The sequence below is a fragment of the Mytilus edulis genome, chromosome 3 (assembly GCF_963676685.1).
Source record: "Mytilus edulis chromosome 3, xbMytEdul2.2, whole genome shotgun sequence".
Taxonomy (NCBI): Eukaryota; Metazoa; Mollusca; class Bivalvia; order Mytilida; family Mytilidae; genus Mytilus; species Mytilus edulis.
The window spans coordinates 6,096,219-6,113,538 of NC_092346.1; the positions used below are offsets into that span (position 1 = coordinate 6,096,219).

Consider the following 17,320-nt stretch of genomic DNA (forward strand, 5'->3'; position numbering starts at 1 on the left):
GGAATGACTGTAATATTTTTTCTGTCTATTTAAAATAACATAAGAATTGTGGGGCACTCTGAATAACCAGTGTAGCGGGTTATTTTAAAGAGTGCACCACATTTTTTATGTTATATATTTCAAGCCGGAAAAATCATAAAAAGGTTGATGCCGTCACCTGATAAACTTAATAATGTCAGCAAAAATTTACATCCAAAATTAAATTTTTAAAGCTAGATAAACATTGATATGAATGCATGTGCTCAGGAAGGGACCACTAAGCGTAAGCAGCTACTACTTCAAAGCATGATAACCAACCAATCAATTCTCATAATGGCTATGTATGATCCTTTGTTGAGACTGTCAATTCTATTCTTATTTAAAGATGGCTGAAGAAAATATTGTTGAACCATATACCTAGTTTTTTGCAGTGTTCTCTTTTCCCTTAACATAATGTAATTTTACTATGCAATTAAATTTACAAATGTCTGTTCCTGTATTAATCTACACAAGTAATAAAAATAAATATGTTCTTGGTATTTCATGATTCCAAAAATACCTGTTATTTTTCTTTTAACTTTGTTCTATCTAATTCATTGCTAAGCAAAGTCTACTTTTCGATTAACCAACTTTTTTAAATGAACTTATTTACTGATAAAAACATTCAAGCTTAGTTACACTTTCAAACTGCCCATGAAAATTCTATTTCCAACTGCCTTGATGTGTTAATTATTTTTTCTCTGGTGTCTGAAGCATTTTTATGCTACATCAAAGCAACAATAGTACTTTCCTGTAAATTCTAAATTTTTAAAAACAACAAGTATTAAAGCTGATTTCCTAATGCATGCAAAGCAAGACTTTGGTTAGCTTATTTGCTTTGTTTGTATATTGTTCGATTATAATTGGGATAACATCATACAATATATACAGGTTCAACTATGCCTATATGTATATAATCTTCATTACAAAGTTTGAGTAAACATTTATACAAACAAAGCAAGCAAGCCAACCAAAGTTTGACTCTACAAGCATTAGGAAATAGGCTGTAAAATCCTCCCACACTTAAAAGGAGTATTTGCCTTTCATAAATGGCACATTTTTAGCCAGGGGCTCTAAATCTCATTACACTTAGTATTCTATAAAATGTTCCATTCAAACAGTGGGATAATCTATTTTAATGGTATTGTCAACTTCAAGATTACCTTAATTTCACACTGCAATTTTAAAGCATTGACATTAACCTTCAGCAAAACAACTGGTCATGATTAAGTGAAAGATTTTACCAGGGAGGAAGTGGAAGATTACACCAAGGAATTTGTTGAATTGATTTACAACGAGAAAGGATTACGGCACTGTATTATTTGCAATCAAAAGCAATTAATATCATTTTATTTTTGAAAACTGTTTCTAATTTACTTTTCAATAATAAAAAGATTGATATCATTGACATTTCAACCACTTAGATATGAGCACCAACCAAGCCTAATGGTAAACTTCAATTCACAGAAGTACTTTAATTACCTGAAGGCTTCTTATAAGAGTTCCTTACATGTAAACCATATGAACTCTTTGACTCCTTGTTTCACTGTATCTACAGCACATCCAAGGTGAATCAGTTAATTTCAATGACTCTTTTTGAATTTTCAGTGAATGCTAGTGATTGTGAGTGAATTTTTACTCTGAAGAAATAGCTAATATTTTTAAAGCCTAGTCAAGATATTGTATTAAGTAAGAGTTCCTTTTTGTGTTGCTCAATATTCATGTTTTCTATGCTTTTGTGAACAAGTTCTTCATTTTTCTTTATTATTAGCATTAGACTTGGAGACTAGACTATATCATTTATAATGGTGACTTAGAGGCTAGATTATATGTTTATAATTGTGACTTTAATATAGACTATATTACATGTTTAAATTGACGACTTAGAGGCTAGATTAAATGTTTATAATGGTGACTTAGAGGCTAGATTATCTGTTTATAATTGTGACTTAGAGACGATATTATATGTTTATAATTTTGACTAAGAGGCTAGATTATATGTTTATAATGATGACTTATAGACTATATTATATGTTTATAATTGTGACTTACAGACTATATTATATGTTTATAATGGTGACTTAAATAGGCTAGATTATGTTTATAATTGTGACCTAGAGGCTATATTATATGTTTATAATAATGACTTAGAGGCTACATGTATATCATGTTTATAATGGTGACTTAGAGGCTATATTAAATGTTTATAATTGTGACTTAAAGATTAGATTCCTTTTTATAGTAATAAACACATCATATAGATACCAGAATTAAAATTGTAAAAGCTAGAGGCTTGTTTGTAGTGATAAAAGACATGTAACTTCTTTCACTATTTAATCAATATTTGAAATTTTCTTGAACATGTTTCAAAATGAGATTAACGTAACAGTACCCAAATTGCACTGAGTACACAAATTACAGAATAAAGACTTTTGTATGTATCATCTTGGACTATTATACTAACATATATATATATAATAGTCCCAGGTATCAAAGGTGAAATACATGTAACTATCAAAACAGGTGCAATTTGAGTACCCTCATGTTACCTTACATAACTGAACATGTAAGATTGTCATGTGTATTGATCGTAAAGTATCATGTACAACATGACCTACTAATATCAATCAGTCTTATAAACATGACAAATTCCAGTGATTAATGTAAAAACAATCTAATTAAGCGTAATTTGTTATATCATTCAATTTAGGCGAACCTTAACATTCCAAATTTTTCAAGATTTTTTATCCAACAAACATTTGAAAACTCCACAAAGATACCCGGCCTAAAATTTTGTACCCCAGATGCACACTTTGTCTTAAAAAAACTCATCTGTGATGCTTGAATTCAATAAGTAAAATAGACAAGATAGAGTACCAAGACGTCTATACTGTAAATTCAAAAAAAATTGGCGTGCATAAATTTATCATTGGGAATTTTGAAGAATGGACTGATTTAATGTGTGATTGATTTTTGCAAAATCAGGGAAATCTGTCTAGAGTTGTATGTATCATATATCAGAATGAGAGTTTTTATTACATTTTGTATTGTGATACTCATTTAGTCCCATTATTCGCATTAATTTCAGAATTTTAATACTGTAGTATTGAGAATTCAAAATTCCTTAAGATAAACAATAAGTGAAACAGAAATGAAAAGCTAATAAATCTCTCTATTTGCATAAAACAATAGAACCCAGACTCATTTGTCATGTGATTTACATGTGACCTTATACATGTTATATTTCAAGCATCTTTAATCATCAATGTTATTATAATTGTAAATATAAAGCAAACACTTCTAAATGTGATATAAAAATAAAAAAATTATGTTTTAAAGCTAGTTAAATAATAAATGACATGCCTACATTAATTATATATCAAAGACACCGTAGGGTTTGTTTGCAGTGATGTCTGTAATGTAAACAAGATAAAATTAAGATAGGAAATGGGGAATGTGTCAAAGTGACAACAACCCAACCATAGAGCAGACAACAAACTCTTTTATACATAAGCTTATTAAATGTACTATTAATAGAAAAACGATGTTCTTGAACTAAGGTGAGCACATCACAAGGAAATTACTACAAAAATTAAAACAACCACTTGTTAAACATATCAAAAGAGGTAGATTATGATAAGATTTTGTTCTTGAGAAAGAACCTTTATATGAGTGTCTTAATGAGGTTTACAGAATAGTAGAGAATAATGGGTCACACTAAAAGAAAAATTGGTACTCAAAATAAACTAGAGGCTCTAAAGAGCCTGTGTCGCTCACCTTGGTCTATGTGCATATTAAACAAAGGACACAAATGGATTCATGACAAAATTGCATTTTGGTGATGGTGATGTGTTTGAAGTTCTTACTTTACTGAACATTCTTGCTTCTTACAATTATATCTATAATGAACTTTGCCCATTAGTAACAGAGAAAAATATTTGGTAAAAATTTACATAAATTTACCAAATTAATGAAAATTGTTAAAAATTGACTATAAAGGGCAATAACTCCTTAAGGGGTCAATTGACCATTTAGGTCATGTGGACTTATTTGTAGATCTTACTTTGATGAACATTGTTGCTGTTTACAGTTTATCGCTATCTATAATAGTATTCAAGATAATAACCAAAAACAGCAAAATTTCTTTAAAAATTACCAATTGGAGGGCAGCAACCCAACAACCGGTTGTCCAATTCATTTGAATATTTCAGGGCAGATATATATTGACTTGATTAACAATTTAACTCTTTGTCAGATTTCCTCTAAATGATTTGGGTTTCAGAGTTGTAAGCAAAAAACTACATTTTACCCCTGTTCTATTTTTAGCCGTGGTGGCCATCTTGGTTGGATGGCCAGGTCATCGGACACATTTTTCAAACAAGGTACCTCAAAGATGATTGTGGCCAAGTTTGAATTAATTTGGCCCAGTAGTTTCAGAGGAGAAGATTTTTGTAAAAGATAACTAAGATTTACGAAAAATGGTTAAAAATTGACTATAAAGGGCAATAACTCCTAAAGGGGTCAACTGACCATTTCGGTCATGTTGACTTATTTGTAAATCTTACTTTGATGAACATTATTGCTGTTTACAGTTTATCTCTATCTATAATGATATTCAAGATAATAACCAACTAGAGGCTCTAAAGAGCCTGTGTCGCTCACCTTGGTATATGTGAATATTAAACAAAGGACGCAGATAGATTCATGAAAAATTGTGTTTTAGTGATGGTGAAGTGTTTGTACATCTTACTTTACTGAACATTCTTGCTGCTTACAATTATCTTTATCTATAATGAACTTGGCCAAGTAGTTTCAGTGGAAAATGTTAGTAAAAATTTACAAATTTTATGAAAATTTTAAAAAATTGACTATAAAGGACAATAACTCCTTAGGGGGTCAATTGACCATTTCAGTCACGTTGACTTATTTGTAAATCTTACTTTTCTGAACATTATTGCTGTTTACAGATTATCTCTCTCTATAATAGTATTCAAGATAATAACAAAAAACAGCAAAATTTCCTTAAAATTACCAATTCAGGGGCAGCAACCTAACAACCAGTTGTCCAATTCATCTGAAAATTTTAGAGCAGATAGATCTGGACTTGATAAACAATTTTTTCCACTGTCAGATTTGCTCTAAATGCTTTGGTTTTTAAGTTATAAGCCCAAAACTGCATTTTACCCCTATGTTCTATTTTTAGCCATGGCGGCCATCTTGGTTGGTTGGCTGGGTCACTGGACACATTTTTTAAACTAGATACCCCAATGATGATTGTGGCCAAGTTTGCTTTTATTTGGCCCAGTAGTTTCAGAGGAGAAGATTTTTGTAAAATATAACTAAGATTTACGAAAAAAATGGTTAAAAATTGACTATAAAGGACAATAACTCCTAAAGGGGTCAACTGACCATTTTGGACCTGTTGACTTATTTGTAAATCTTACTTTGCTAAACATTTTTTCTATTTACAGTTTATCTCTATCTATAATAATATTCAAGAAAATAACCAAAAATAGCAAAAATTTCCTTAAAATTACCAATTCAGGGGCAGCAACCTAACAAAGGGTTGTCCGATTCATCTGAAAATTTCAGGACAGTTAGATCTTGACCTAATAAACAACTTTCATCCTGTCAGATTTGCTCTAATTGCTTTGGTTTTTGAGTTATAAGCCAAAAACTGCATTTTACCCCTATGTTCTATTTTTAGCCATGGCGGCCATCTTGGTTTGTTGTGCGGGTCACCGGACACAATTTTTAAAATAAATACCCTAATTATGATTATTGCCATATTTGGTTAAATTTGGCCCAGTAGTTTCAGAGGAGAAGATTTTTGTAAAAGATAACTAAGATTTACGAAAAATGGTTAAAAATTGACTATAAAGGGCAATAACTCCTAAAGAGGTCAACTGACCATTTTGGACCTGTTGACTTATTTGTAATTCTTACTTTGTTTAACATTTTTTCTATTTACAGTTTATCTCTATCTATAATAATATTCAAGATAATAACCAAAAACAGCAAAAATTTTCTTAAAATTACCAATTCAGGGGCAGCAACCTAACAACGGGTTGTCCGATTCATCTGAAAATTTCAGGGCAGTTAGATCTTGACCTGATAAACAATTTTACCCCCATGTCAGATTTGCTCTAAATGCTTTGGTTTTTGAGTTATAAGCCAAAAACTGCATTTTACCCCCATGTTCTATTTTTAGCCATGGCGGCCATCTTGGTTGGTTGGCGGAGTCACCGAACACAATTTTTAAACTAGATACCCCAATGATGATTGTAACCAAGTTTGGTTGAAATTAGCCCAGTAGTTTCAGAGGAGAAGATTTTTGTAAAAGTTAACGACGGACGACGACGGACGACGGACGACGGACGACGGACGACGGACGACGGACGACGGACGCCGGACGCCAAGTGATGGGAAAAGCTCACTTGGCCCTTCGGGCCAGGTGAGCTAAAAACGGCAAAAATTTCCTCAAAATTACCAATTCAGGGGCAGCAACCCAACAACAGGTTGACCGATTCATCTGAAAATTTCAGGGCAGATAGATCTTGACCTGATAAACATTTTTACTCCATGTCAGATTTCCTCTAAATGTTTTGGTTTTTGAGTTATAAGCCAAAAACTGCATTTTACCCCTATGTTCTATTTTTAGCCGTGGCGGCCATCTTGGTTGGTTGACCGGGTCATGCCACACATTTTTTAAACTAGATACCCCAAAGATGATTGTGGCCAACTTTGGATTAATTTGACGGATTAGTTTCAGAGGAGAAGATTTTTGTAAAAGATTACTTAGATTTATGAAAAATGGTTAAAAATTGACTATAAAGGGCAATAACTCCTTAAGGGGTCAACTGACCATTTCGGTCATGTTGACTTATTTGTAAATCTAACTTTGCTGAACATTATTGCTTTTACAGTTTATCTCTATCTATAATAATATTCAAGATAATAACCAAAAACGGCAAAAATTTCCTCAAAATTACCAATTCAGGGGCAGCAACCCAACAACAGGTTGACCGATTCATCTGAAAATTTCAGGGCAGATAGATCTTGACCTAATAAACATTTTTATTCCATGTTAGATTTCCTCAAAATGCTTTGGTTTTTGAGTTATAAGCCAAAAACTGCATTTTACCCCTTTGTTCTATTTTTAGCCGTGGCGGCCATCTTGGTTGGTTGACCGGGTCACGCCACACATTTTTTAAACTAGATACCCCAAAGATGATTGTGGCAAAGTTTTGATTAATTTGGCCAAGTAGTTTCTGAGAAGAAGATTTTTGTAAAAGATTACTTTAATTAACGAAAAATGGTTAAAAATTGACTATAAAGGGCAATAACTCCTAAACGGGTCAACTGACCATTTTCGTCATGTTGACTTATTTGTAGATCTTGCTTTGCTGAACATTATTGCTGTTTTACAATTTATCTCTATCTATAATAATATTCAAGATATTAACCAAAAACAGCAAAATTTCCTCAAAATTACCAATTCAGGGGCAGCAACCCAACAACCAATTGACCGATTCATCTGAAAATTTCAGGGCAGATAGATCTTGACCTGATAAACATTTATACCCCTGTCAGATTTGCTCTAAATGCTTTGGTTTTTGAGTTATAAGCCAAAAACTGCATTTTACCCCTATGTTCTATTTTTAGCCGTGGCGGCCATCTTGGTTGGTTGACCGGGTCACGCCACACATTTTTTAAACTAGATACCCCAATGATGATTGTGGCCAAGTTTGGTTTGATTTGGCCCAGTAGTTTCAGAGGAGAAGATTTTTGTAAAAGTTAACGACGACGGACGACGACGGACGACGACGCCGGACGCCGGACGCAAAGTGATGGGAATAGCTCACTTGGCCCTTCGGGCCAGGTGAGCTAAAAATTAGGAATAATAATGGGGTACTAAATTTTAAAGAATACTGTAAATTCAGAAATTATTGCGGATTTTTTACAATATCGCAAAAATTTAAATCGCATTGAAGTCCAAAATGACAAAATCGCAATAATATATGCACGCATTAATTTTTTAATTTACATGCAGTTATTGGTAAAAAATGAAAGAATTTTAGACACTTCACATCATGTTGAAAACCATGATAACATGACAGGACTTTTTTGGTTTTTTTTGTATTTGGTTCTAGTCTAGAATTCAAAAAACAAGTTTAACACTGCCGCTTTTTTGCACCTGTCTGAAGTCTTGAGCCTCAGGCCTTTGCTAATCTTTTATGTTTTTAATTTTAGTTAATTTATATGTTTTTGAGTTTAGTATGAGGTCCATTTTCACAGAACAAGTTATTATCTTTATTGGGGGGTGGGGGCTGAGGCCTCCTCCAGGTGTGGGATTTTCTCGCTGCATTGCAGACCCATTGGTGGTCTTTGGCTGTTATCTGCTCTTTGGATTGGTTGTCTCTTTGACATATTCCCTATTACCATTCTCAATTTTATTTTTATCTTATTTTATTTACAAATACAGATATTAAGATACTTAGTTCATTAACTAATAACCTGAAAAAATGTCTAAAGGGCTTTAATTTAAGGTATGTACATGTATAAAGTCAGTAGTCTGGGTAATTCTTTACTTATCTATATACTAGTTACACCCCTGAAGATTTTATCATGATGAGATGTGCTATAAATTCAGAAATCTTTGTATGCATTTATTTTTGCTCTTTTTTTTAACAATTGACAAAAATGCAGGTTAAAATATTTCAGTAATTGTTTCGTACAAATAATGCTATCAAAGATAAAATGCCAGGTTTTCATTTTTGTAAAACATTTCCTGTGACTATTTTCAGTATATAATAAAAGAATCTTGAAAATTTCTGATTTTGCAGTTTAATTACTCCATGATATTAAGCTAATTCAAAATTATGACGGATTTCATGGTTTAAATAACCTACAGTAAAAGTGTTGAACAAAATTATCTGAACCTGACATAACAAAAGCCAGCTATAGTCTTGCTGACTATCATTTTCATAGAAACACTAAATCAATAGCGGTTTTTTTTAAAGCTAAGCTCGTAAAAGAATTCTCCGTCAACTGAAGACACCTAACACGATTTAAATACCATTATCCCTTCATCGAAACTGGATGAGTTGTAAACAATCGGTAATGACAAAACCCTGCATTTTTTCCCGTAAAATAATCCTTTACGAAAATGTTGAATAAGGAATAGATTGTTTCATATGCAAAAACATGAATGTAATTTACAAACCAATGACAGTGTAAGCCACAAGCTTTTTAATATCTATTAGTTTCATATCAAAGACGTGATATGAATATTTTCTAGTTACAGTTAATTATCAAAAATACTGTTAATGAAAAATTGGAAACTAATTAACTTTTTCCTGACCTAATGTTCAATACTAGTAAAAGATAAGAATTGAACTGACATGAGACTAAGTTTGTTTCTTATCTTGGAAACCTAATAGAAACTCCTAATCACGTAGTATCGGACATCACTTGTCATTTACAGTTTATTTATTTCTCTTGTTTTTTAATCATCGTTGATGGGAAATGTGATACAATAAACCGATAGTAACAATTACGACTTTTAATTCTCCTATCTTATACATTACAGAGGTGTTTTATCGTGGGAATATAAAATCCATATTTCTCTATATATTTTACCACATTAGGGAAATGCTATAGTAAATAGAGAAGTTTTTGTGGTTGTTGTATAATGTATTTTGTAGTGACATTTTATCAATGGTATGAAATAAAACATAAAAATATATTGTGCTTGACAAATATGACAAATACTGAAATTATACCAGTGCAATCTCCTATTTTGAAAACACAGAAAAACTTCACATATATTAAAATTAAGAAATAATTCTTTCATGCCCTGCTCTATGCTCATTTTAACATGGGTAGGCATTATATTTGTTAATATCTTGATACCGAGCATAAGCGAGGTATTAAATGTTTACAAATATAATGCCTACCCATGTTAAAATGAGCATAGAGCATGGCATGATAGAATTATTTCGATTCTAATAGGAATATTTTGAACTTTTGTACTTCGAAGATGACCTATAGTAGACGCTCGAAATGTCGCCATTTTGATTTGATGAACAAAATCCCTATAGAAAAATCAAGTTTATCAATAAAAAAGAACAGAAACATTTAAACTTGCTTTTAGAATGTTTTTATTTTATTTCCTAGCGAGAAACACCAACAAAAATGTCAATTTTGATCTCTGGCGTTGTTCAAAATTCATCTGAAGTTACTGTTTCAATTATGACGTCAATTACGTGCAGCCCATGTTCTATTCGAATTAGAACATGGCTTTGTACCCAAAGCTAAAAAAGCACGTCATATTAGAATCCAGAGTATAAGATACATGTAGTACTGATGGAAATTTTCACTTGGTTTAAATTTTTGTCTGACAACATTTATAGTATCAAGGGGATTTTTTTTCTCAGCTTTATCAATAATATCATTAATGAGGATCTGGAAACTATATTGTACTGTTATATAAAAAAGAATAATGGGGATAAAATCAAAATTAAACAAAAAATATTAATAGAATCAAATGCACATTCTATCAAAGCAATTATTTTACTCAAAAAGTTGGATAGATATACAATATAAAATCTTAAGCAAAAATTGTTAAACACTATCATGAATATTATGTGAGACCAAACAAAAATACAAATGTATGCTATTCAGAATTTTGTTTTATCTTGCCCTATTTTCTTTACCAGTAGCAACTAAATGGTGGGCTCTTTCAGAATGATAGATAATGAATACAAACCTGCCAACTATCCCAATTTATTGGGGGGGGGGGAGGGGGGAGGGTACCCCCCATTAGAGATGTTGACCTAAAGAAAATCTATTATGACAATATAAGAGGAGTATAGGCATCTGTTTGGGTTAAAATCACCCATGGAGATTTTTCAAAAGTCAGCAGGTATGTTAAAAGAAAAGGCATAAAAAACTTTATCTTAAATCCTTTCAAAAGATATACTTTTTTGAAAGAAGTTGTGGTATGAGTGCCAATGAGACATCTCTCCATCCAATTTGTATAAGACAACCATTATAGGTAAAAGTACAGCCTTCAACACACAATGCATATATATATCTAGGATCGAATAAAACTAAGCTAACAAGATAATGTTCCTGGAATAGTTTTTCTTTTCATGTATTCCGTTATAGATCTAGATGCGTCTTTATCATGTTTATAAATGTCAATTTCTGATCATTTGCTTAATTACTCCATATACTCTACAGCATAGTGAAATGGCTATATTGAAATGAGATCCAATTATCAACTAACATAAAGCATATGGCATATTAAACTTACAGATTTTGAATCAGATAAGAGATTTATTAAACCATGTAAACATTATGTCTATTTTTAACCATTAATAAATATATATAGACGTTTACATGTATATATGTCACAATTCAGCAATAATTCTAATTTTAATAACTGCAACGTTTGTAAATGAATGTTTAATAAGATAGAAAGTACTCTAGCTTAAGCCAACACTTGATTATATTTCATTGTACTGTTATAAATCACTTTATTAGACTAAACCAGGTGCTCCGCAGGGCGCAGCTTTATACGACCGCAGAGGTCGAACCCTGAACAGTTGGGGCAAGTATGGACAAAACATTCAAGCGTGATACAGCTCTGAATTTGGATTGTGATCAAATTTTTGACATTACATGTTTTTTTTTTACACAAAACAAATGTCAAGATTTTACAAATCAATTAAAGATTTCTTCTTCAAACTTTTTAAATCTTAAATTAAATAGTTGACACAGCATAGGTTTCTGACACAGAATGAATGTGGTCTAATGAACTTAAAAGTTTTTTTTTTGCCTTTGAGCAATTCACTATGCTGTTGAATATTAATCCTCTCAAAAAAATGTTTGAAGAAATTTTCTTTTTATTTATGAAATCTGAAATGAGAAAAATTTAACCCCCCCCCCCCTTTTTTTTCACATCCCCGCTTCCCTTTTTCCAAAACTGATATCAATTCAAATTTCTAATGGAGTTTGCAACAATAACTACTCTTTTAAATACATCATAAAATATTAAAATGTAAAATAAAGTATTTGTTATCACTGAATGGTAAAGATTGGTTGGTAGTAAAAGTGAATATACATTGTTTATTGTATAAAACAATAAAAATAACTTCATCAGCAACATTTTATATTGGCAAATTTCCAATGAAGTTATTTACATAAAGTTATTGGCAAATAAAAATAGAAAATGACATCATAGTCATGTCTGGCAAATGTCCAACATACATTATCTAAAAACATTTTAGATAAGATAAGGAAAAAAAGCTTCATCAGCAACATTTTATATTGGCAAATTTCCAATGAAGTTATTTACATAAAGTTATTGGCAAATAAAAATAGAAAATGACATCATAGTCATGTCTGGCAAATTTCCAACATATATTATCAACTACTATTCTATACAAAGAAAGATAACTCTAATTGAAAATTAATTGCTATTGCACAATATTGTGCAATTAGATATTTCTTGCTATTGTGCAATACTGTGCAATTGAAAATTTCTTGCTATTGCACAATACTTGATATGGAATCCTGATTTGGACCAACTTGAAAACTGGGCCCATAATCAAAAATCAAAGTACATATTTAGATAAAGCATATTAATAAGCCCAAGAATTTAATTTTTGTTAAAATCAAACTTAGTTTAATTTTGGACCCTTTGGACCTTAATGTAGACCAATTTGAAAACTGGACCAAAAATTAAGAATCTACATACACAGTTAGATTTGGCATATCAAAAACCCCAATTATTCAATTTTTAATGAAAACAAACAAAGTTTAATTTTGGACCACAATTTGGACTAACTTGAAAACTAGGCCAATAATTAAAAATCTAAGTACATTTTTAAATTCAGCATATCAAAGAACCCCAAGGATTTAATTTTTGTTAAAATCAAACCAAGTTTAATTTTGGACCCTTTGGACCTTAATGTAGACCAATTTGAAAACGGGACCAAAAATTAAGAATCTACATACATAGTTAGATTCGGCATATCAAAGAACCCCAATTATTCAATTTTTGATGAAATCACACAAAGTTCAATTTTAGACCCTTTGGGCCCCTTATTCCTAAACTGTTAGGACCAAAACTCCCAAAATCAAACCCAACCTTCCTTTTATGGTCATAAACCTTGTGTTTAAATTTCATAGATTTCTATTTACTTATACTAAAGTTATGGTGCAAAAACCAAGAATAATGCTTATTTGGGCCCTTTTTTTGGCCCTTAATTCCTAAACTGTTGGAACCAAAACTCCCAAAATCAATCCCAACCTTCCTTTTGTGGTCATAAACCTTGTGTCAAAATTTCATAGATTTCTATTAACTTTAACTAAAGTTATAGTGCGAAAACCAAGAAAATGCTTATTTGGGCCCTTTTTGGCCCCTAATTCCTAAAATGTTGGGACCAAAACTCCCAAAATCAATCCCAACCTTCCTTTTGTGGTCATAAACCTTGTGTTAAAATTTCATAGATTTCCATTCACTTTTACTAAAGTTAGAGTGCGAAAACTAAAAGTATTCGGAAGCAGGACGACGACGACGACGACGCCGACGACGACGACGACGACGCCGACGCCAACGTGATAGCAATATACGACGAAAAATTTTTCAAATTTTGCGGTCGTATAAAAATTGTAACAAGCTCATTTTGTAAATTCTAATGTTATAATGGTATTGTCATTTAATGTAAATTTCATCCAGCAAATGAACATTGTATACTGTTTACATATATATATATATGTTAATTACATTTATATATTTTTTTTTTTAAAACATGTGGAACTGCATGTTTAACATATTTAATGTACTTTAGTTTAAACATGTTAAAAAACAAATATTTGAAAATTTGAAAATTAGTTGATGCCTATGATTTTGAAGAATTGAAAATATTGCTTTAAAATTAACATTCTTATTACAATAACAAACTATGATCTATCAGTCATATTTTTGTATGAATTTCTAAATTTACTAGAACTTTATTAATTGGCAAAAACAGTAGTTTGAATATTTAAAGAGGAATTTAATTATACTTGTGCAGTACTGCTTTCAATTTTATATTTCACCACAATGTAAAGTAAATACTGCAAAATGTTTGATGCCATCAAAACAATATATTGATTGACTAATGTTTGCTTAACACCACCTTAGCACAAACATGACAAAAAGTCATATAATGGCAATGTTTGCTCTCTCAAAAAAAGCTGCATATTCTTTCCCTGACTTACATGACAATTATGTTGACTGATCAAATTGAACTGAACTGTATAGATAAAATGCCCCGTAGGCTAGAATGTTATGACTATTTATTGTTCATTTATAACAAAATATTGCTGTCACACAATGACTGTTATTGGTAATCAATTCATTTCAAAAATGATTTTCTTTTTGCCTTGGACATGTTGGACAATTTATTGTACCTATCAACCCTCTGAAAATTGGCAAACCTTTGCAATTATTCAAATTGTAGCTTTATAAAAGATTTTTATGTATTTTGATTGATACAAAGTATTCCTTTGAGTCGCAATGAATGTAAACTTTAAAATGAGTTGTATGATTAGAAAATTTCATAAGGGATTTAAAAGCAACAGATAAAAATTAAATGTTTGCATAAAAAAAAATTTTAAATTTCAATTTCACTTTTGAACACATCATGGAACATTCTTTATGTTTAATTACTGCAATGGAATTAAACTACTTAAAAGACTCCAGTGTCGCTTTAATATGACTTATATTATATTAATAAAAAATGGCCTTTTTTCACTATACCATGTTGAGTACATTTTTAATCTAATAAGTTAAGTGTGTTTCACCAAGAAAAAGTCCTTAAAATAGTTATATGTCTCAAATAACACCCTACAAGTTTACTGAAATGTCACATTACAAATGTAGATTTGGATATATTTTAACATACAACATGTACAAAGTGCAACATGGACATTTTGTTACAAATCATTCTTTTCTATAAATATTTCAAAAATTATGTTTTATTGTAACAAAAAAATGAAAATTGTTTTATTTAAGACTGGATTTTTACAACATGATGTGGATTGACACATATATATTAAGAGTGATATATATATCGTTTAATTGATCATAAATGAAATTCCAAACATAAAGTGACTTGTCTTCAGGTCAGAAATGGAGCCCATTATCATCTATGTACATTTAAACAAAACTCTTGGTGTTGGATAAGAGTATACAAACAATTCACATGGTCAAAATAATTATCATGTCTTAAACGGCTATTTTAATTTTTTTCTGTGAGAAAAAAAAATTAACCTTTCATTTAAGACGACATAAAAGAGTCCATATATACATGATATATATGAAAATGCTTCACAAGGAATATATCCAATTAAACACTTAATGTTTTATATGAAACATAGTGAAAATCCATGTGAGAAGATATGTATATATATATATATCAGGTAAACAAGGCTATCCTTGAGGTAAATAACAGCTCTGAAATCTTGAAATTTATAGGTAAAGAACTAAAATGACAAGTTTGTCCATTTTCTTGTCACTTTACACATTGATAGTGTTTTTTTTAACTATCCCTTAAAGATGAAACAAAATATTTAATTTCTCTTAATGATAGTGTTTTCTTTACCTTTTCTTGTTTAATAAAAAGAAATATGTCGTTGGACAGTTTGGTGACGTGACACACTTTCTTACCAGATTTGTCATTGCATATTTGTGTACAAGAAAAAAAGGTAAAAAAACTTACAATTGAGAAATAAAAGAACACAAATATTCCTGCTTGTATCTTCAGCATGCTTCTTTATTGATCTGTTGTAGTTGACTGTCATCTAAGCCAAACCCTCCAACATTATTTGTACTTTCATAATCTGATAAGCGTAGAGAAGTACCGAATGTCCTTTAATTTGATTGGTCGGTGAATTTCTATTTATAACTCATCAGATATTTGATGTATGGGTGTAATTTTGGCTTGTTTCATGCTTATTGCTTATTTGAATTATTGGTTTTATGGAAGCAAACGTATCGTTTTTATGTAGTTTATACATAAATGGTATTGTAAACGGTAGTTATTTAAAACTGGTATAGATTTGAAAATTTTCTGACCGGATTAGATGCAGATAAATTTATACAGCCAGCATGCAGTTTTATAATTATACTAAGAATCTTATTAATTAAGTTGTATTTAAATAGACGCCAAACTTGAAATACCAGAGGGACTTTGAAACATTTAAAAAAAATATTAAACATTTGTGGACAAAATAATTATTCTTATATATATATATAGTTGTATATATATATATATTTATATATACTATTAAGTTTAGATATGATAAATATACCCAGTATAAAAGCTAATAATGAAACTTTCTGTCATTAAGTTTCAGCAGATGATACAGGTATTTTCAGATTATTTAGACTAAAAAACAGTGTACAGTTTTCACAGATATCCTTTCACTGAAATATAGATTACCATCTTCATCATATACTATATAGTATGTTGATATATTTGACATGTATACCGAAAGGGTAACCCACAGCAAAACGTGAATATACTAAAATTCTATCGTTGATACAACATGCCAATACAAACTATACCGGTATACGTCTTCGGTTATAATTTGATTCGTTTTCTATTTCACCCAAATAGAATGCATTTATATAATATGGAAGTGAAATTCTACCAAATCTTCGATTGTCACTATAGGCTTTACAATGATCTCATATCATATCGTAGCTGTTTTAGGTTAATGTTTGATGGTCAATCAGATCACATATTGTTACTTAATTTTATATGTTTTCTTATAATGTTTTTTTCCCGTTCGGTCTCTACTACTATCATGTTGTTAATATGTTTTCGTTGCTATACCATAAAGATAGATAGAAGAAGGTGTGATATGAGTGACACGAGATGACTGTCAATCCAAGTCTCATAATTTGCAAACGTACACCATTATAGGTCAAAGTACGGTATTCACACGGAGCCTTGGCTCCGCCGAACAGCAAGCTTTAAAGGGTCCCAAAATATGACTAGTATAAAACCATTCAAACTGGAATTTTTGCAATAAAGTATTCATTTATATTAGATTTAAACAGGCTGTTTGTTTATTTTCTTTTGCATTGTTCACATTTTATCCATGATAATGGTCATCCTATTTCTAGTTTCTTATACGACAAACACCATTGGGTTTGCCCACATGCTGAAGATGTTTACATCCTTGATTTTTAGTCTCGGCGCATGGATATAGTTGTCTCAATGGAAAACATCGTTACCGC

The 17,320-nt window shown here is 30.8% G+C and overlaps 1 protein-coding gene across 1 annotated transcript in view; it reads right to left on the reverse strand.

Moving 5' to 3' along the window:
* The window catches only part of LOC139514143 (glutaminyl-peptide cyclotransferase-like), a 43,070-nt gene extending 27,120 nt beyond the window's left edge, over positions 1-15,950 (reverse strand). The window contains exon 1 of the mRNA XM_071302919.1: positions 15,795-15,950. Within this exon, the coding sequence (XP_071159020.1) occupies positions 15,795-15,842 (48 nt within the window). The 5' untranslated portion in view covers positions 15,843-15,950. The remainder of the gene's footprint in view (positions 1-15,794) is intronic.
* Between the last annotated feature and the right edge of the window lie 1,370 nt (positions 15,951-17,320).